Source organism: Oncorhynchus nerka, linkage group LG14, assembly GCF_034236695.1.
Source record: "Oncorhynchus nerka isolate Pitt River linkage group LG14, Oner_Uvic_2.0, whole genome shotgun sequence".
NCBI classification, from domain to species: domain Eukaryota; kingdom Metazoa; phylum Chordata; class Actinopteri; order Salmoniformes; family Salmonidae; genus Oncorhynchus; species Oncorhynchus nerka.
The window spans coordinates 67,833,070-67,856,173 of record NC_088409.1 but is presented as its reverse complement, the minus strand read 5'-3'; the positions used below and the strand labels follow the sequence as shown (position 1 = coordinate 67,856,173).

Here is a 23,104-nt window from a genome sequence, read left to right as displayed (position 1 = left end):
ATTAGGTGTTAAGCCTGTGTTAAAATATGTTTAAAATTATTTAAAGACAAAAAAGTGATTGTAATTGTGTTAAAGATAGACATTGTTTAAAAAGGTAGTGGTAATATTTAATTCAGTACAGACATTTGAAGGCGGCTTAACTTACCCTGTCCCACAGTTCATATCACCCTATCCCCGGTGTGTTGTGCCAAGAGACTACTTTCTTTGGACAAGCTATGTTTTCAGAACTGTAATGTTTACATGAATTCGGATTATTTCCATGTTAGAAATAATACTATATTTCCCTTTACGGAGTGATATAGAATGGAAAAAATGTCTTAACTTACCCAACAACTGAATGTTGACATAGCTTAGCTTGTGAAATACCATTCATTAGCTTTTTTGTGAGGAATTCCCCACGTTCTTACCATATGATGCTATACTCAGTACTGACAGTAACACTGCACACTAACTCAGCTCCCAGCATCCCATTATTAACCTTAAAGGGGCAATCCGAGAGTGGTACAGCCATTTGTGCATATTTTGGGGGGCTTTTTATAGCTCCGTTTATTTGAGTGTTTTCTTCTTTAGGCCCATCCCTCAGCCGTTTACCAAAACAAGTGGTGGAGTTACCACTTTGTTGTTATCATGTCAGGATGTGAGGCAGATGGTTCAAGTCTCAGAGATTTATTGACTATAGAGGGACAGGCAAAAGGCAGGTCGAGGACAGGCAGGGGTTCGTTATCCTGTAATAGTTGGCAGACGTAGACGGTAGGCAGGGTCAAGACATGCAAAAGGCAGGTCGAGGACAGGCAGGGGTTCGTTATCCTGTAATAGTTGGCAGACGTAGACGGTAGGCAGGGTCAAGACAGGCAAAAGGCAGGTCGAGGACAGGCAGGGGTTCGTTATCCTGTAATAGTTGGCAGACGTAGACGGTAGGCAGGCAAAAGGCAGGTCGAGGACAGGCAGGGGTTCGTTATCCTGTAATAGTTGGCAGACGTAGACGGTAGGCAGGGTCAAGACATGCAAAAGGCAGGTCGAGGACAGGCAGGGGTTCATTATCCTGTAATAGTTGGCAGACGTAGACGGTAGGCAGGCTCAGGGTCAAGACAGGCAAAACAGGTCGTAACCGGGGAGACTGGAACAAAAACAAGAAAGAGGAACGGGACAAGGCAAACTGGCAACAGTCAAAACAGAAAGCACAGGTATAAATTCACAGGGGATGTATGGGAGACACCTGGTGGGAGACACAAGACAAGGTGAAACAGATCAGGGTGTGACAGTTGTTTTTCGAATCCTAGATTTGCCCTTCAAGGTAAGATACTGGGACTCAGCATCCCATTGTTAACCTTAAAGACATACTACTGCATTCACATGTGAAGTATTGCATTGTATTCTGCTAATCTGATTATGCAAATTGATTAGATATGTATACTTTCTGAGGGAGTGCTAATGTTGTGTTTTATTTCTGGCATTCATTCAGCCTTCAGAGGGTTATTACAACATGAATCAATAAACATAATATGTTTTTAACATAGATGATTTGAAGTCAGTATCACCATCCTTTAGACAGCCAGTGAGCGTTTTCTCACATATATATCACCATATATCACACGTTCCTCATTCATCTTTTTGCACTTCCATGGATATTCTCAGCTTCACACCTACAGATCTGCTGGAGTGTCTCATCTACTCATTAGATCTCTGTCTCCATGGTAACACGAATTGGAAGAATCCTTTTCTAATATGAAGGTACTTCACTGCTACTTCAGACTGGTTAAGGTCACACAGAGGAACATTCGCTTGGCTGAGAAACCTGTTGAAAAATAAAAATCCCGATCCTCTTACATATACTTCTTTAATCGTTTTTATGGTAGGACAGATAGGAATAGTTTGTGAGACAGACATAAAGGATTTAAGGGCACAGACAGACGGCTGAGTAGAACTAGTGCACTTTATAGGGTACCATTTCAGAGTCAGACATAGCCCATGTGTCTGCTGCTCCTCTCCCCAGTCACTCAGTGTTCCAGCAGTCTGCTGGCCTTTACAGGGAAAAGTCACACTGCATGTGTTAAATGAGTTGACCAGCCTGGGTGTTAAAACACTGTCATTACTCTCTCATCTAACAGGGACATACTGCTCCGGGAGATTTCCTGGTTCCTCTGGCTAATGGAAATACTTAATTATGGATTGCAGAGTGAATTGATTGTAGATTGTTTAATAGGATTAGAAACTGTAACAAATCACCATAGATGTGGTGGGACCCTGAGCCTGACTGCCAGTCTGTGGTGCTCTCATGCAAATTATTTTTCACTCATTGTTATGCTTGGCTTGACAATGACAGCGATTGGAGTTGGGAAACCTTGGCTTTGGACTATGGGCTGAAAATAACTTTCTGCATTCTCCAGCATGTGTCATAAGCTGTAAGGGTTAGGGTTCAGGGGACATGTACTGTGTAGTTTCTGGTGTGTGTACTGTGTACTGTGTAGTTTCTGGTGTTTGTGCAGAATCTAGTGAACAGTAGGAGTGTTCTGTTCCTCTAACCAGAGAGAGAAGCACACTGCCCTCCCTGACGGTAGGGTTATCTCTATGATCCTGCCGACCTCACATAGCACATGTGGAGCAGCAAAACAGTGATTGACTTGTTAGTTGGTTTGTGTGGTGCAGACACATCTCTTCAAATAGCTCAGAGAAGCAATTTGATTTGATTCCTTCCATTTCCAAAGGTACAGTAAAGTTGCACAGCTCACACACTTGAAAAATGACATTTCAAACAATCAACAGATCATAGAAATATATTATCTTATTCTGTTAGAAGTTAGATGATAACTGACCCTTATCACCCACACACACTGGTATGATTGTCTAGAGGGTTTTCTTCCTCAAAAACATTTTAGAATGGTCTTGTGTTTTTCTGTTTTTTTTATGCCCATAACACATCACTGGGATTTTCTCCAATTTGCCTCCCACAACAATTGAGTTAGTTCAATTATGAATTCTATTTTTTAAAGGCTCTATGGACATATGAAACATAGGCGTGTCTTTGTGGCATTGTTTGTTCCTCTGACGTGTGGGCAGAGAGGCTGAGCGAGGCTTTCTTTCCTAACATCTTTAGTGTATTAAAGAGTTCATCTGGCTCTGGTATTTACAACCACACTCTGAACCCTCTCCTCTCCTCTCCTCTCCTCTCCTCTCCTCTCCTCTCCTCTCCTCTCCTCTCCTCTCCTCTCCTCTCCTCTCCTCTCCTCTCCTCTCCTCTCCTCTCCTCTCCTCTCCTCTCCTCTCCTCTCCTCTCCTCTCCTCTCCTCTCTCCTCTCCAATAGTCATAGATTCCTCTATGTCACACTCCCCTCAGTCCACTAGGTGGGGCTAAACACAAACTGTTACTTTTGACAGATTACTTCTCACTCCTACCTCTTGTGTGTGAGTTTTGTTTATGTGGTTTAATAATTAGGAGTTGATACACAGATTAGTGACTGGCATTGCAGGATTCAGCTTCTGTAGGTCCATCTGGAGTGTGTTTGTGGCTTTCTAAATCTGGAGGCCAGCTTTGTTCTGAATAAAATGACTTACAGCCTCCAGTGGTGCCTGCCTGTTCACAGAGGTGACTGATAGTGCAATATGGTACCATGTCTGTCTGGACCTTGTCTGTCTAGAACAAGATAACTCTCTGTCTAGCTACTTGTTTTCAGAAAGGAACGGTGGATGTATGTTCTGTCTTCTACATTGCCAGTGTGGTTTCTACAGGTGTTTTCCATGGCATAAATAAATACCATTGTGATTTTTTGTGTAGTTTTTCCTTAAATTTAAACAGAATCTCAACAGAATCTGAAGTATAAAATCTGAAGTGGGAGCAAATTATATCCGTATCAAAATGATTACTAAATCAAAAATCTCAATGATGACAATACCTTCCATTAATCTTACAACTATTTACAACTATTTCCCCGAATAGTAGCACGTAACATGGTTTTGGAGGGGTGCTGGGTGGTCCAGGCGTGAGTCTGGCTTTGGTGTGTTCCAGTCCTCCCTCTTATTTCCTCAACCAGCCAGCCTAGTGAGTCTCTCCTACTATATAAGTTCCCTCACCCCAGTCAGATCCCATTTCTCAGTGTTCCTGTGTACCTGGAGGAGCTTCCTGGGATATCATCATGAAGATCCTGTTTGTAGCTCTCTTTGCTGTGTTTGTCCTGTCTAACTTTGACATGGCGGACTCCTCTTCTTATGATAAGATAGTCTACCACAGTAAAGTCAGAGCAAGAAAAGAGGGGTAAGTTTATTATTTTAAATTAGTATTGTTATTATTATTATTATTATCATTAGTAGTGGTAGTAGAATTGTTATTGTTATTATTGATATTATTATTTGTATTATTATTATTGGTATTATTACTGTTATTATTATTGGTATTATTATTGGTATTATTATTGGTATTATTATTGGTATTATTACTGTTATTATTATTGGTATTATTATTGGTATTATTATTATTGGTATTATTACTGTTATTATTATTGGTATTATTATTATTGGTATTATTATTATTGGTATTATTACTGTTATTATTATTGGTATTATTATTATTGGTATTATTATTGTTATTATTATTGGTATTATTATTATTGGTATTATTACTGTTATTATTATTGGTATTATTATTTGTATTATTATTATTTGTATTATTATTGGTATTATTACTGTTATTATTATCTTAAGGACTTGATCTGTATGTACTGATTTATACTGATGCTACACAGTCTCTACAAATGTGTCATGCAGTCCAAACTTTTGCTGAGTTGAAACACTACTCTTTTTCTGCTTTTATGATCATTTACGGAAACAAATTACATCATTAAACAAATTATATCAGAGACTTTCATTCTGAATATGATTATTTCATAGTTTCTAAATGAATCATGCTTTAAAGTTCAACATTTAAGAGCTAATGTAAATAAATTGCTATGTCAGATACATTTTTATGAAAGCAAAATTAACAAAAGTGAAATAACAAAAGTGAAATATACTGTGAATATGAAATATGGATAAGAAATCAAACAGGCATACAGTATTTATTACATGGTATGCTGAGTGCGGAACACTTTAGATATTCCAAATGTGTTCATTTAACCATCTGTCTCCTCTGTTTCCCTGGCGACCGTTAGACCCAACGTGTGCGCTCTGCAGCAGGCCATGGGGACCAAGAAGAAGTACTTCAGCACGTGTCGTAACTGGTATCAAGGGGCCATCTGTGGAAAGAAAGCGTAAGTGAAGTTGAGTTTTTTGGGGGCTCCTCCAGGACACATTCTTTCCTTTGTGTTCAAATATGAATAATATGACACTGCTAGGTTAGTGTCCTCTGTATGGACCACAGAGGATGTGTCCCAAATTGCTCCGTATTACCAATATAGTGCACTACTTTTGGCCCATAGGGGGTCATAGGGCTCTGGTCAAAAGTAGTGCACTATACAAGGAATAGTGTGCCATTAAGGACCCAGGAATGATGAAGTCTCATGTGCCACACAGAAATGTCCAAATGGACACAGGGTGATCCCTAGTGCCATGGAAACTCCTATGGACCACATAACATCAGAGCAGAGCTTAATAATAACAATAATAATCATCATCATTTGGTGGGTGCTTATATTTGTCCTTTTTCGCACATGTACAGGTGTGTATTAATACACGTGTGAATTGGTAATGTTTTTTTTTTCATATCCCCAACTCCCCCTGAGACACCCTCAGAGAGTGGGTTCACAGCCAAGGGTAACATTCCCTCACTTGGAAGTCAGGGTAACAGATTTATGTGCCTTTCGTGAGGCACGGATTATACGGTGTATGTGTTATGGTACGGTTTATACGGGGTATGTGTTATGGTACGGGTTATACGGGGTATGTGTTATGGTACGGCTTATACGGGGTATGTGTTATGGTACGGGTAATACAGGGTATGTGTTATGGTACGGATTATATGGGGTATGTGTTATGGTACGGATTATACGGGGTATGTGTTATGGTACGGTTTATACGGGGTATGTGCTATGGTACGGATTTAGACAGGGTATGTGTTATGGTACGGGTTATACGGGTTATGTGCTATGGTACGGTTATACGGGGTATGTGCTATGGTACAGATTATACAGGGTATGTGTTATAATATGGATTATACGGGGTATGTGTTATGGTACGGCTTATACAGGGTATGTGTTATGGTACGGATTATACAGGGTATGTGTTATGGTACGGTTTATACGGTGTATGTGTTATGGTATGGGTTATACAGGGTATGTGTTATGGTACGGATTATACAGGGTATGTGCTATGGTACGGGTAATACAGGGTATGTGTTATGGTACAGATTATACAGGGTATGTGTTATAATACGGATTATACGGGGTATGTGTTATGGTACGGTTTATACAGGGTATGTGTTATGGTACGGTTATACGGGGTATGTGTTATGGTACGGGTTATACAGGGTATGTGTTATGGTACGGTTATACGGGGTATGTGCTATGGTACAGATTATACAGGGTATGTGTTATAGTACGGATTATACCGGGTATGTGCTATGGTACGGATTATACAGGGTATGTGTTATGGTACGAATTATACAGGGTATGTGTTATAGTACGGATTATACGGGGTATGTGCTATGGTATGGATTATACAGGGTATGTGTTATGGTACGGTTTATACGGGGTATGTGTTAAGGTATGGGTTAAACAAGTATGTGTAGTACTCCCGGGTGGCTCAGTGGTCTAAGGCACTGGATGCTGAGTAGTGTTCTATCCTCCTGGATGCTGAGTAGTGTTCTATGATCCTGGATGCTGAGTAGTGTTCTATCCTCCTGGATGCTGAGCAGTGTTCTATGCTCCTGGATGCTGAGTAGTGTTCTATGCGCCTGGATACTGAGTAGTGTTCTATGCGTCTGGAGCATGTAGGGAGTTCCCTATATAGTGCACTACTTTTGACCAGAGCCAAAAGTAGTCCCCTATATAGAGGATAGGGTGCCATTTGGGACGCAGGGGGAGTTTTAGGAAAGATAACAAAAGGTCTGTGTTATCTTTGACTAATTTTGCCACTAACATCAGAGGAATGTCTAATGTATAAGGATGACCTGCCATCAAATGCCCTCTCATCATCTTCATCCATGTTGAGAAACAGAGACCTTTAATGGTACTATGACTGAACTTGAACTTGAGAGGGAGAGTAGTTGTGAAGGATAGGTTTAATTAACATAAACACGAACAGCAGTAAAGAATAATCTAGGAGGATGACGGACCATCAAATACCATCTCTTCATCTAGTGTATGTTGGGAAACAAAGACTACTCTGAAGAGAGTTCAGAGGGTTTAGTAATGAACGTCAAAAGGAACAAGATTTAAGATTATACCCAAGCAAGCCTTCAACTCCTACATCAATGCACAATCCCAAGCATTATAAAGGTCCTGGTTACTATGGTTATGATGGTATTATTGTATGGTGAGTGTGGTCGCCGTAGGGACGCCACAGTGGTGCACCGCTGGTTCCTGGCTCTGATAGGGCAGTAATGTGTCAGCCATATTTACTGGTTGGAGGTTGAAACAGTGGAAACTCTTTGAGCACAGACAGAAAGGACAGAGCCCACACAGGGCAGAGAGGTTTCCACATAGTGCTGCTCACACGAAACAGACACAGTATAACCCCATATTATAACAACCACATAGTATTTCAAGGATCACATTGGAGAAAAGTATATTCCAAAGTACTTTCATGTGAAATCTATTATTGTTAGTGTTCTATGCTAGCTATGCTCCTGGATGTTGAGTCGTGTTCTATGCTCCTGGATACTGAGTAGTGTTCTATGCTCCTGGATGTTGAGTCGTGTTCTATGCTAGCTATGCTCCTGGATGCTGAGTAGTGTTCTATGATCCTGGATGCTGAGTAGCGTTCTATGCTAGCTATGCTCCTGGAAGCTGAGTAGTGTTCTATGCTAGCTATCCTCCTGGATGCTGAGTAGTGTTATATGATCCTGGATGCTGAGTAGTGTTATATCCTCCTGGATGCTGAGTAGTGTTCTATGCTCCTGTGGATGCTGAGTAGTGTTCTATGATCCTGGATGCTGAGTAGTGTTCTATCCTCCTGGATGCTGAGTAGTGTTCTATGATCCTGGATGCTGAGTAGTGTTCTATGCTCCTAGACGCTGAGTAGTGTTCTATGCTCCTGGATGCTGAGTAGCGTTCTATGCTAGCTATCCTCCTGGATGCTGAGTAGTGTTCTATGATCCTGGATACTGAGTAGTGTTCTATCCTCCTGGATACTGAGTTGTGTTCTATGCTCCTGGATGCTGAGTTGTGTTCTATGCTCCTGGATGCTGAGTAGAGTTCTATGCTAGCTATGCTCCTGAATGATGAGTAGTGTTCTATGCTCCTGGAAGCTGAGTAGTGTTCTATCCTCCTGGATGCTGAGTAGTGTTCTATCCTCCTGGATGCTGAGTAGTGTTCTAGCCTCCTGGATACGGAGTAGTGTTCTATGCTAGCTATGCTCCTGGAAGCTGAGTAGTGTTCTATCCTCCTGGATGCTGAGTAGTGTTCTATGCTCCTGGATACTGAGTAGTGTTAAATCCTCCTGGATGCTGAGTAGTGTTCTATGCTCCTGGATGCTGAGTAGTGTTCTATGCTCCTGGATGCTGAGTAGTGTTCTATCCTCCTGGATGCTGAGTAGTGTTCTATCCTCCTGGATGCTGAGTAGTGTTCTATGCTCCTGGATGCTGAGTAGTGTTATATCCTCCTGGATGCTGAGTAGTGTTCTATGCTCCTGGATGCTGAGTAGTGTTCTATGCTCCTGGATGCAGAGTAGTGTTCTATGATCCTGGATGCTGAGTAGTGTTCTATGCTCCTGGATGCTGAGTAGTGTTCTAGCTTCCTGGATACTGAGTAGTGTTCTATGCTAGCTATGCTCCTGGAAGCTGAGTAGTGTTCTATCCTCCTGGATGCTGAGTAGTGTTCTATCCTCCTGGATTCTGAGTATTGTTCTATCCTCCTGGATACTGAGTAGTGTTCTATACTCCTGGATGCTGAGTAGTGTTCTATGCTCCTGGATTCTGAGTAGTGTTCTATGCTCCTGGATGCTGAGTAGTGTTCTATGCTAGCTATGCGCCTGGATGCTGAGTAGTGTTCTATGCTCCTGGATGCTAAGTAGTGTTATATGCTCCTGGATGCTGAGTAGTGTTCTATGCGCCTGGATACTGAGTAGCGTTCTATGCTCCTGGATACTGAGTAGCGTTCTATCCTCCTGTATTCTGAGCAGTGTTCTATGCTCCTGGATGCTGAGTAGTGTTCTATGCGCCTGGATACTGAGTAGTGTTCTATGCGCCTGGATGCTGAGTAGTGTTCTATGCGCCTGGATACTGAGTAGCGTTCTATCCTCCTGTATTCTGAGCAGTGTTCTATGCTCCTGGATGCTGAGTAGTGTTCTATGCTCCTGGATACTGAGTAGTGTTCTATGCTAGCTATCCTCCTGGATACTGAGTAGTGTTCTATGCTCCTGGTTGCTGAGTAGTGTTCTATGCTCCTGGATGCTGAGTAGTGTTCTATGCACCTGGATACTGAGTAGCGTTCTATGCTAGCTATCCTCCTGTATTCTGAGCAGTGTTCTATACTCCTGGATGCTGAGTAGTGTTCTTTGCTCCTGGATACTGAGTAGTGTTCTATGCTCATGGATGCTGAGTAGTGTTCTATGCTCCTGGATACTGAGTAGTGTTCTATGCTCCTGGATGCTGAGTAGTGTTCTATCCTCCTGGATCCTGAGTAGTGTTCTATGCTCCTGGATGCTGAGTAGTGTTCTATGCTAGCTATGCTCCTGGATACTGAGTAGTGTTCTATGCTCCTGTATGATGAGTAGTGCTCTATGATCCTGGATACTGAGTAGTGTTCTATCCTCCTGGATACTGAGTAGTGTTCTATCCTCCTGGATAATGAGTAATGTTCCATGCTCCTGGATACGGAGTAGTGTTCTATCCTCCTGGATACTGAGTAAGGTTCTATGCTCCTGGATACTGAGTAGTGTTCTATCCTCCTGGATACTGAGTAGTGTTCTATCCTCCTGGATACTGAGTAAGGTTCTATGCTCCTGGATACTGAGTAGTGTTCTATGCTCCTGGATGCTGAGTAGTGTTCTATGCTAGCTATGCGCCTGGATGCTGAGTAGTGTTCTATGCTCCTGGATGCTAAGTAGTGTTATATGCTCCTGGATGCTGAGTAGTGTTCTATGCGCCTGGATACTGAGTAGCGTTCTATGCTCCTGGATACTGAGTAGCGTTCTATCCTCCTGTATTCTGAGCAGTGTTCTATGCTCCTGGATGCTGAGTAGTGTTCTATGCGCCTGGATACTGAGTAGTGTTCTATGCGCCTGGATGCTGAGTAGTGTTCTATGCGCCTGGATACTGAGTAGCGTTCTATCCTCCTGTATTCTGAGCAGTGTTCTATGCTCCTGGATGCTGAGTAGTGTTCTATGCTCCTGGATACTGAGTAGTGTTCTATGCTAGCTATCCTCCTGGATACTGAGTAGTGTTCTATGCTCCTGGTTGCTGAGTAGTGTTCTATGCTCCTGGATGCTGAGTAGTGTTCTATGCACCTGGATACTGAGTAGCGTTCTATGCTAGCTATCCTCCTGTATTCTGAGCAGTGTTCTATACTCCTGGATGCTGAGTAGTGTTCTTTGCTCCTGGATACTGAGTAGTGTTCTATGCTCATGGATGCTGAGTAGTGTTCTATGCTCCTGGATACTGAGTAGTGTTCTATGCTCCTGGATGCTGAGTAGTGTTCTATCCTCCTGGATCCTGAGTAGTGTTCTATGCTCCTGGATGCTGAGTAGTGTTCTATGCTAGCTATGCTCCTGGATACTGAGTAGTGTTCTATGCTCCTGTATGATGAGTAGTGCTCTATGATCCTGGATACTGAGTAGTGTTCTATCCTCCTGGATACTGAGTAGTGTTCTATCCTCCTGGATAATGAGTAATGTTCCATGCTCCTGGATACGGAGTAGTGTTCTATCCTCCTGGATACTGAGTAAGGTTCTATGCTCCTGGATACTGAGTAGTGTTCTATCCTCCTGGATACTGAGTAGTGTTCTATCCTCCTGGATACTGAGTAGGTTCTATGCTCCTGGATACTGAGTAGTGTTCTATGATCCTGGATGCTGAGTAATGTTCTATGCTCCTGGGTACTGAGTAGTGTTCTATGATCCTGGATACTGAGTAGTGTTCTATGATCCTGGATGCTGAGTAACGTTCTATGCTCCTGGGTACTGAGTAGTGTTCTATAATCCTGGATACTGAGTAGTGTTCTATGTTCCTGGATACTGAGTAGTGTTCTATGCTCCTGGATGCTGAGTAGTGTTCTATGCTCCTGGATACTGTGTAGTGTTCTATGCTCCTGGATACTGTGTAGTGTTCTATGCTCCTGGATACTGTGTAGTGTTCTATGCTCCTGGGTACTGTGTAGTGTTCTATGCTCCTGGATGCTGAGTAGTGTTCTATGCTCCTGGATACTGTGTAGTGTTCTATGCTCCTTGATACTGTGTAGTGTTCTATGCTCCTGGATACTGTGTAGTGTTCTATGCTCCTGGGTACTGTGTAGTGTTCTATGCTCCTGGATGCTGAGTAGTGTTCTATGCTCCTGGATACTGTGTAGTGTTCTATGCTCCTGGGTACTGTGTAGTGTTCTATGTTCCTGGATACTGAGTAGTGTTCTATGCTCCTGGATGCTGGGTAGTGTTCTATGCTCCTGGATGCTGAGTAGTGTTCTATGCGCCTGGATACTGAGTAGCGTTCTATCCTCCTGTATTCTGAGCAGTGTTCTATGCTCCTGGATGCTGAGTAGTGTTCTATGCTCCTGGATACTGAGTAGTGTTCTATGCTAGCTATCCTCCTGGATACTGAGTAGTGTTCTATGCTCCTGGTTGCTGAGTAGTGTTCTATGCTCCTGGATGCTGAGTAGTGTTCTATGCACCTGGATACTGAGTAGCGTTCTATGCTAGCTATCCTCCTGTATTCTGAGCAGTGTTCTATACTCCTGGATGCTGAGTAGTGTTCTTTGCTCCTGGATACTGAGTAGTGTTCTATGCTCATGGATGCTGAGTAGTGTTCTATGCTCCTGGATACTGAGTAGTGTTCTATGCTCCTGGATGCTGAGTAGTGTTCTATCCTCCTGGATCCTGAGTAGTGTTCTATGCTCCTGGATGCTGAGTAGTGTTCTATGCTAGCTATGCTCCTGGATACTGAGTAGTGTTCTATGCTCCTGGATGCGGAGTAGTGTTCTATGCTCCTGGATGCTGAGAGGCGTTCTATGCTAGCTATTCTCCTGGATACTGAGTAGTGTTCTATGCTCCTGTATGATGAGTAGTGCTCTATGATCCTGGATACTGAGTAGTGTTCTATCCTCCTGGATACTGAGTAGTGTTCTATCCTCCTGGATAATGAGTAATGTTCCATGCTCCTGGATACGGAGTAGTGTTCTATCCTCCTGGATACTGAGTAAGGTTCTATGCTCCTGGATACTGAGTAGTGTTCTATCCTCCTGGATACTGAGTAGTGTTCTATCCTCCTGGATACTGAGTAAGGTTCTATGCTCCTGGATACTGAGTAGTGTTCTATGATCCTGGATGCTGAGTAATGTTCTATGCTCCTGGGTACTGAGTAGTGTTCTATGATCCTGGATACTGAGTAGTGTTCTATGATCCTGGATGCTGAGTAACGTTCTATGCTCCTGGGTACTGAGTAGTGTTCTATAATCCTGGATACTGAGTAGTGTTCTATGTTCCTGGATACTGAGTAGTGTTCTATGCTCCTGGATGCTGAGTAGTGTTCTATGCTCCTGGATACTGTGTAGTGTTCTATGCTCCTGGATACTGTGTAGTGTTCTATGCTCCTGGATACTGTGTAGTGTTCTATGCTCCTGGGTACTGTGTAGTGTTCTATGCTCCTGGATGCTGAGTAGTGTTCTATGCTCCTGGATACTGTGTAGTGTTCTATGCTCCTTGATACTGTGTAGTGTTCTATGCTCCTGGATACTGTGTAGTGTTCTATGCTCCTGGGTACTGTGTAGTGTTCTATGCTCCTGGATGCTGAGTAGTGTTCTATGCTCCTGGATACTGTGTAGTGTTCTATGCTCCTGGGTACTGTGTAGTGTTCTATGTTCCTGGATACTGAGTAGTGTTCTATGCTCCTGGATGCTGGGTAGTGTTCTATGCTCCTGGATACTGTGTAGTGTTCTATGCTCCTGGATACTGAGTAGTGTTCTATGCTCCTTGATACTGTGTAGTGTTCTATGCTCCTGGATACTGTGTAGTGTTCTATGCTCCTGGGTACTGTGTAGTGTTCTATGTTCCTGGATACTGAGTAGTGTTCTATGCTCCTGGATGCTGAGTAGTGTTCTATGCTCCTGGATACTGTGTAGTGTTCTATGCTCCTGGATACTGTGTAGTGTTCTATGCTCCTGGATACTGAGTAGTGTTCTATGCTCCTTGATACTGTGTAGTGTTCTATGCTCCTGGATACTGAGTAGTGTTCTATGCTCCTTGATACTGTGTAGTGTTCTATGCTCCTGGGTACTGTGTAGTGTTCTATGCTCCTGGGTACTGTGTAGTGTTCTATGCTCCTGGATACTGTGTAGTGTTCTATGCTCCTGGGTACTGTGTAGTGTTCTATGCTCCTGGATGCTGAGTGGTGTTCTATGCTCCTGGATACTGTGTAGTGTTCTATGCTCCTGGATACTGTGTAGTGTTCTATGCTCCTGGGTACTGTGTAGTGTTCTATGCTCCTGGATGCTGAGTGGTGTTCTATGCTCCTGGGTACTGTGTAGTGTTCTATGCTCCTGGATACTGTGTAGTGTTCTATGCTCCTGGATACTGAGTAGTGTTCTATGCTCCTGGATGCTGAGTAGTGTTCTATGCTCCTGGATGCTGAGTGGTGTTCTATGCTCCTGGGTACTGTGTAGTGTTCTATGCTCCTGGATACTGTGTAGTGTTCTATGCTCCTGGGTACTGTGTAGTGTTCTATGCTCCTGGATGCTGAGTGGTGTTCTATGCTCCTTGATACTGTGTAGTGTTCTATGCTCCTGGATGCTGAGTGGTGTTCTATGCTCCTTGATACTGTGTAGTGTTCTATGCTCCTGGATGCTGAGTGGTGTTCTATGCTCCTTGATACTGTGTAGTGTTCTATGCTCCTGGATGCTGAGTGGTGTTCTATGCTCCTGGGTACTGTGTAGTGTTCTATGCTCCTGGATACTGTGTAGTGTTCTATGCTCCTGGGTACTGTGTAGTGTTCTATGCTCCTGGATGCTGAGTGGTGTTCTATGCTCCTTGATACTGTGTAGTGTTCTATGCTCCTGGATGCTGAGTGGTGTTCTATGCTCCTTGATACTGTGTAGTGTTCTATGCTCCTGGATGCTGAGTGGTGTTCTATGCTCCTTGATACTGTGTAGTGTTCTATGCTCCTGGATGCTGAGTGGTGTTCTATGCTCCTGGGTACTGTGTAGTGTTCTATGCTCCTGGATACTGTGTAGTGTTCTATGCTCCTGGGTACTGTGTAGTGTTCTATGCTCCTGGATGCTGAGTGGTGTTCTATGCTCCTTGATACTGTGTAGTGTTCTATGCTCCTGGATGCTGAGTGGTGTTCTATGCTCCTTGATACTGTGTAGTGTTCTATGCTCCTGGATGCTGAGTGGTGTTCTATGCTCCTTGATACTGTGTAGTGTTCTATGCTCCTGGATGCTGAGTGGTGTTCTATGCTCCTGGGTACTGTGTAGTGTTCTATGCTCCTGGATACTGTGTAGTGTTCTATGCTCCTGTGTACTGTGTAGTGTTCTATGCTCCTGGATGCTGAGTGGTATTCGCTACAACATACTTTCATCGTCGGTTTTGTTGACTCTCACCTTAAACTGCCCTTAACAACTTCTGAGTCTTTTGGAGAGGATCAGCTTGAGCAAAATCATGTGTAGTATCACTGATCTACAAAGTATGGTATTCCCTGACAAATAATAGTATTTGTGGAACCTGGGTCCAGCGACTGTCAAGCCAACACCTTAACTGTTACACCAACCGGTTCAAACCTCTTGGCTTAACGATTAATGTGTTGGCTTGACATTCGCTGGATCAGGATTCGGGTCCCGGTCAGGGCTACCTTCCGAATTCGCTACAACATTCTTCCATAGTTGGATTCATTGACTGTCCCCTTACCTGCCCATAATTGACCCATTTTAAGCTACAAGTAGCTACAAGCTACTTCCGAGTCTGTTGGAGAGGATTAGTTTGAGCAAAGTGAGGTGCGGAACAGTTCCTAGCATTTTCTACCTGCAGCAAACCTAATGGATAGTGCTGGATAGAACCCCCCCCCCCCACACACACACACACAAAAACAACCAAACAACTGGCCCTGCTCATAATGATAGGCCACATCATTAGTAATGATCTGTTTATTGGGAACAGCACAGTTTTATCCATTGACCAGATGCCAGTACTACAGTAGTGTTGGTTTGGCTAGCTGACATACAGAGATCTCCAGTCTAAAGTAGAGCTGCTCACCAGACACAGGGAAGTTTCCAACCCCTTGGCCAGGCCAGAGGGAGTCTTGGTTCTCCTGTATGTGCGTGGGAGAGTGGAGATGGTTTTGCTGACTGTGCCTCATCAGGGCATGTGTGATCTCATGCCTGGCTCGTCCCCCCACTCTTCCCCTTCTCTGTGTTTCCAGGGGCTAAGTTCAAAAGAACTTATGGCAGTCAGCCATGAGCCATGAACTCTCCTCATCTGACACCGTAGCCAATTCCCTCAAACTCAAATCTGGAACTCGAAGGCAGTTCCACTGCGTTTTTTCATAGTTTCCCTCTAACCAGAGACTGATTTAGACCTGGGACACCAGGTGGATGCAATTAATGATCCGGTAGAACAGAAAACCAGAAGGCTCCGGACCTTTTAGGGTAAGAGTTGAATACATCTGTCCTATATAGTGCAATACTTTTGACCAGAGCCCTATGGGTCCCTATGGGTCCTGGTCAAAGAGGTGCATTATATAGAAAATAGGGTGCCATTTGGGACATAGCCCCTCTCCTCGTACGGCAGGCCTTGATATGCTCTGTTTCTCTCTGCTGACTCTTACTGAGGGATGATAGCTCTGTTTCCCTCTGCTGACTCTTACTGAGGGATGATAGCTCTGTTTCCCTCTGCTGACTCTTACTGAGGGATGATAGCTCTGTTTCCCCCTGCGGACTCTTACTGAGGGATGATATCTCTGTTTCCCCCTGCGGACTCTTACTGAGGGATGATAGCTCTGTTTCCCCCTGCGGACTCTTACTGAGGGATGATAGCTCTGTTTCCCTCTGCTGACTCTTACTGAGGGATGATAGCTCTGTTTCCCTCTGCTGACTCTTACTGAGGGATGATAGCTCTGTTTCCCTCTGCTGACTCTTACTGAGGGATGATATCTCTGTTTCCCCCTGCGGACTCTTACTGAGGGATGATAGCTCTGTTTCCCCCTGCGGACTCTTACTGAGGGATGATAGATCTGTTTCCCCCTGCGGACTCTTACTGAGGGATGATAGCTCTGTTTCCCCCTGCGGACTCTTACTGAGGGATGATAGCTCTGTTTCCCTCTGCTGACTCTTACTGAGGGATGATAGCTCTGTTTCCCTCTGCTGACTCTTACTGAGGGATGATAGCTCTGTTTCCCTCTGCTGACTCTTACTGAGGGATGATAGCTCTGTGCGTGCGTGCACGCTTGCGTGCATGTGTGTCTGAGGGAGGAGCTGGGGATGACAGCCCAACACACTGTAGCCTCATCGTCTGTCGCTCTGAAGGAAACAAGCCACTGTAAACCTCACTCCATCCTGCCCTCGACCCCCCTCTCTCTCCCGTCAAACTGTTGATTTAGACAAGGCTGTCTTGTCCTATTATGGACCCAGCTACCACTGGAACACTGGAGATCATGTGGAAATGTTTTTCTGGTTTGCAGGGGGACCGCTGATGAAGAAGCACAGCTGGACTTAAGTTCCAAGCTACCAAAGACTGAGCAACAAGCAACCATTATTCAAAAACCATTACTCTGGAGAAGAAAAAAAACTAAACCCCCAACTACCATCATCCAGACATGAGTTAGTGAGTTATCTAGGATCAGCATCATGCAGGGTCAGCTCACTGGGCACAGATGTAAATTCCACATCTCATTTTGTTAAAATATCTTGGGAACAACATTGATTCAACCAGTGTGTGCCCAGCTGGAGTGTTCCTACAGCATAATGCTTTCTACAGAGATCTGTAACCCACAATTGATATTTCAGTTTCACAACCATGTAAGGTCTGGTCCACTTCAAACTGGACACCCATCTCGTACTATAGCCTACTTCATGTATCATTGTATTTGTATATTCAGCATTTGCTGGTTTGTGGTACTGTTTATAATTTCTGCAGCTGAAAACAGTGGAATGGCATGCTGTCCAGTGGTGTGCCTCTGGCTCAGAAAAGGCTTACTTACATTTGACATTTTAGTCAGTTCTTCTTCTTAATCAGTGGAATACACCCTGTGGCATTTACTGGCATATCATAAAGCAAGGTCTGTGAGTTCTCCTCTCTCAACAGTACCTCTGGCTCTGCACAAATTGAAGCATACTTGTTCTGTTTTAACGAGTCATGTCATGGTTTATGAGGTGTGGAATTATGAAATGGACTAGCTAGGTGGTTCAAGAGTACGTCCCAAATGGCACCCTTTCCCCTTTATAAAAAGTAGTGCACAATATATAGAGTAGGGTGCCATTTAGGACCCAGATAGTGTCCTTCTGTGGTTTTTGTCTATTAAAACAAGGAAGGGCTCTGCTTATAGTAAATTGATTTAACGTTGATGCCAACTTGGTGCCCATGTGGTACTGTTTACAGTTTGAATACCTTTATAGGAGCTGATTACCACTAAAGAGAGAGATGGAGAGTAGTTACGGGGCCTCTGGGGTTTCTCAGAGTGGATAAATCAGACTTTCACTGTACTGTAACTCTCACTCACACACACACACACACACACACACACACACACACACACACACACACACACACACACACACACACACACACACACACACACACACACACACACACCCATGAACACACATGCTCAGACATGCTGATCTACAGGTTAAGGCCCTTTATATAGTTAACAGCTGCAGGTTGGATTTCCGCCTCTGTATAACTTAATAATTCTTTGCAGTAATTTATAGCTACTGTGTCCTGTTCCCATTCAATTAGAATAACAGAACTTGACTTCAAATCAAATCAAACTGTATTTGTCACACAAATACAAATGCGCCGAATACAAGTGTAGACTTTACTGTGAAATGCTTTACTTACAAGCCCTTAACCAACACTGCAGTTCAAGAAGAAGAAAATATTTACCAAGTAGACTAAAATAAAAAGTAATAATAAAAAGTAACACAATAAGAATAACAATAAAGAGGCTATATACAGGGGGCATCGGTACAGAGTCAGTGTGCGGGGGTACAGGCTAGTTGAGGTAATCTGTACATGTAGGTGGGGGCGAAGTGACTATGCATAGATAACAAACAAACTGCGAGTAGCAGCAGTGTACAAAAGAGAGGGGGGTGGTCAATGTAAATTGTCCGGTGGCGATTTTATGAATTGTCTTATGGCTTGGGGGTAAAAGCTGTTGAGGAGCCTCTTAGTCCTAGACTTGGCGCTCCTGTACCGCTTGCCATGCAGTTGCAGAGGAAACAGTCTATAACTTGGGTGACTGGAGTCTCTGAGAATTTTATGGGCTTTCCTCTGACACCACCGATTATATAGGTCCTGGATGGCAGGAAGCTTGGACCCAGTGATGTACTAGGCCGTTCGCACTTCCCTCTGTAGTGCCTTATGGTCAGACGCCGAGCAGTTGCCTTACCAGGCGATGATGCAATCGGTCAGGATGCTCTTGGTGGTGCAGCTGTAGAACATTTTGAGGATCTGGGGACCCATGCCAAATCTTTTCAGTCTCCTGAGGGGGAAAGGTTTTGTCGTGCCCTCTTCACGACTGTCTTGGTATGTTTAGACCATGATAGTTTGTTGGTGATGTGGACACCAAGGAACTTGAAACTCTCAAAACATCTAACAGCTGCCTGGGTGGACGAGATTACAAAACATCAGAATTTGAGACAGTCCATGTGCAGAGGTGTCATATGAATACATGGGAGGGATATGTCCCATTTGGCACCCTATTCCCTTGATAGTGCGCTACCTTTGACCAGGGCCAATAGGGCTCAGGTCAAAAGTTATGCGCAATGAAAGGAATAGGGTGCCTTTTGTAATCTTGTCCACTCAGACAGCTGTTAGATGTTTTGAGACTTGTATCAACATGTGAAGAGAAGTTCTGTTATTCTAATTGAATGGGAACAGGACAGGACACCGTTACTACAACGAGTTATTAAGATATAAAGAGGTGGAAATCCAACCTGCAGCTGTTAGCTATAGTCTGAAAGCATCAGTCTTCGATACAGTTCATGTGTACTGCAGAGGTGTCATACAGATAGATGATGATATCAAACAGTTTCTCAGCTAACAATTCTAGGGAGCGAAAAGGGATTTGTAATGTTCCCATAATGTTTGTGTCCAATTTTCCATTAGTTAGAGGAACATTCTATCTATGTTAGCAAAAACCTTCAGATATTTATTTTTTTGCACGGCTTGGTGTTAGAGTTAGGAGAACATTCCCTTAATGTCAAAAAGAAAATAGCTATAACGTGGTTACCATGTTCTCGGAATGTACAATAAAAATGTTCTAGACACGAGTCATGGGACGCTGCAAGAACATTAATGTGTCCAGTTTTCTGTGGGTTAGGAGAATATTCCATCAACTTCCCCCCCAAAAGCTCCTCCAAACATACCAAGTTCTTTTTGACAAGAACCCTCTTCCTACAATTTCCGTGGCCCAGCGGAAAACGAATGAACATATTAAAAAAATCCTCATCAAAATCTGCCTGTTTAAGCTACACTCATAGAAAAAAAAAGTGCTATCTAGAACCCAAAGGGGTTATTTGGCTGTCCCCATAGGAGAACCCTTTCCACAGAGGGCTCTACATGTAACCTAAAAAAGGGTTCTTCAAAGGGTTCTCCTATGGGGACAGCCAAATAACCCTTTTGAAACCTTTTTTTTAGAGACATCAGTTTTTTTGCATGGGCTGCATCTCAATCCACCATATCTCTCTGGCAGAGTTAAAGCAATGTTTGTCAAACCATAAGACATGCCGAAAGTAAGTCTTCTCGCGAAAACATCTAAAGCGTCTGAATGTTTTGGCCTACCCCTCTGTGGTAAGAAGAGACTCTCACCACGCTGCTCTCTGTTTTGCTCTTCGACCCCCACAAGCATCAAGGAACTTGTCTGAACTCGATACAGCCTCTTCTGACAGCTTCTGTCTGTAGCGTCCGAACAGTTTGGGCTACAAACTAATATATGTCTCTCACAGACACACTACTGCACATATCGGTTGTTTTGCTCTAGGATGACCACAAGCCTCACAAGACTCATCTGAAGGTCCCCAGTACCAGTTAAAAAAATGAATGGAAATACACTGAACAAAAATATAACGCAACATGTAAAGTGTTGGTCCCATGTTTCATGAGCTGAAATAAAAGATCCCAGAAATTTCCCATAAGCAGAAAAATCTTATTTCTCTCAAATGTTGTGCACACATTTTTTTACATCACTGTTAATGAGCATTTCTCCTTTGCCAAGGTAATCCATCCACCTGACAGGTGTGCCATATCAAGGAGCTGATGAAACTGCACGATTATTACACAGGTGCACCTTGTGCTGGGGACAATAAAAGGCCACTCTAAAACATGCAGTTTTGTCACACAAAACAATGCCACAGATGTCTCAAGTTTTGATGGAGTGTGCAATTGGCATGTTGACTGCAGTAATGTCCACCAGAGCTGTTGCCAGAGAATGTAATGTTTATTTCCCTACCATAAGCCGCCTCCAACTGTGTTTTAGAGAATTCGGGCAGTACGTCCAACCGGCTTCACAACCGCAGACCATATGTATGGCAACGTGAGGGCGAGCGGTTTGCTGATGTTAACATTGTCATGCCATTCATCTGCCGACATCGCCTCATGTATTAGCACGATAATACACGGCCCCATGTCGCAAGGATCTGTACACAATTCCTGGTAGTTGAAAATGTCCCAGTTCTTCCATGGCCTGCATACTCACCAGACATGTCACCCATTGAGCATGTTTGGGATGCTCTGATCCATGCCCCTACCTTTTGTTTTTACTGTATCTGTGACCAACAGATCTATATTCCCAGTCATGTGTAATCAGTCCATAGATCAGGGCCTAATGAATTTATTTAAATGGACTGATTTCTTTATATGAACTGTAACAGTAAAACCTTTGAAATTGTTTTATTTTGCATTTATATTTGTGTTCAGTATATATATGGAGATAGTTCAGTGCCTAAAATAAGGGGTTGAATACATGTCAAAAAAAATGTATATATCGTTTCCTGATCTTTCTTGTACTGTATCTCTCAGATATAGGACAAACATTTCAGAACAAACTCTCTCCTTGGGACCCCAAGGGGTGCACATTTAGGTTTTTGTCCTAGCACTATAAAGCTGATTCAAATAATCAACTAATCATCAGGCTTTGATCATTTCAATCAGCTGTATACTGTTAGGGCAAAAACCTAAACGTGTTCCCTTTGGGATTCTGAGGACCGAGTTTGGGGAACGCTGCTCTAGAGGGTTAATGACTTAAAGTTGTGGGAATGTTTGTTGTTAGCTGGGTTGTAATGTCATGGAGTTTAATTAAAGAGCCTCTGAAAACCTAATGAGGCCTGTTCTGTGTTTGTGTCTCTGTGATTACGATGGCTTTTAAAAGCTGTTTAATTTAGATGAAAGATTACAGTGCCATTTCCTCCCATCATTTCCCCCCCAAGTCATTTCTAATGAGCTAATCTGTTACAGTTTCCACACAGCCCATTCAATAGTTTGTGGTAAATGAGGGAGTTGAAAGGTTAAATTTCATAACCAAGGTTTCCGACTGCTTATGGATTTGATTGCAACGCGCTACTTCAAGACCCAAAACATAATGTCTTAGAGCTTAACCAAGGCTGATTCATGGACTAGAAGGCGATACTAATAGTTTAGTTGCAAAGGGGCAGGGTCCTTGGTAAATGGTACCCTATTCCCTACAAAGTGCATTATATATGGAATAGGGTGCCATTCTGGAGGCAGACATTGTTTATGCATACAATGTGGTAGCGTTACCCTGGAGGCGTGCTGGCCTGGGCCCTGGGACCACATGGCCTTATGGGTAATAAAACAGATAATGAGGACCATGTGGAAACATCTGAACACACACACACAGGAGCATGAAACAGCCTTTCTATAAAGACATTAGTGATGATTCAGCTGAAATACACTAGGATGAACTCCAGGATAAATATACGATGTGCTCTGTTGTACTGAAAGACCTTCTAGAACACTGTAATTACATGGGATGTGGGGATCACTGTTTATGTACCCCGACTCTGAATATTCAAACAGAGGATAGGGTATGTCTCTGTATCTAGCTTGTGACCTGTCTATCTCTCTGTGTCTGTGTGTCGTCTCTGTCTCTAAAGCGTGATCTGTGTGGGATGTCTCCATCTCTCCCTCCTTTCTGTCTCTAACGTGTGTGTCCCTGTGTTGTCTGTAGGACGGTGCTGTATGAGTGATCTGTCCCTAAACATGACGTGTCTGTGTCTCTATGTCTGTAGGACGGTGCTGTATGAGTGATCTGTCCCTAAACATGATGTGTCTGTGTCTCTATGTCTGTAGGACGGTGCTGTATGAGTGATCTGTCCCTAAACATGACGTGTCTGTGTCTCTATGTCTGTAGGACGGTGCTGTATGAGTGATCTGTCCCTAAACATAATGTCTGTAGGACGGTGCTGTATGAGTGATCTGTCCCTAAACATGACGTGTCTGTGTCTCTATGTCTGTAGGACGGTGCTGTATGAGTGATCTGTCCCTAAACATGACGTGTCTGTGTCTCTATGTCTGTAGGACGGTGCTGTATGAGTGATCTGTCCCTAAACATGACGTGTCTGTGTCTCTATGTCTGTAGGAC

At 43.4% G+C, this 23,104-nt stretch overlaps 1 protein-coding gene across 2 annotated transcripts in view; it reads left to right on the top strand.

The window, feature by feature from the left end:
* The first annotated feature begins 4,066 nt into the window (after positions 1 to 4,066).
* Positions 4,067 to 23,104, top strand: part of LOC115141751 (periostin-like) — a 39,416-nt gene continuing 20,378 nt past the window's right edge. The window contains exons 1-2 of one of the 2 annotated variants that reach the window (XM_029680920.2): positions 4,067 to 4,249; positions 5,142 to 5,240. In XM_029680920.2, coding sequence (XP_029536780.1) covers positions 4,131 to 4,249; positions 5,142 to 5,240 — 218 coding nt within the window. In that variant the 5' untranslated portion in view covers positions 4,067 to 4,130. The remainder of the gene's footprint in view (positions 4,250 to 5,141; positions 5,241 to 23,104) is intronic. The other variant, XM_029680921.2, reaches the window with a different exon arrangement.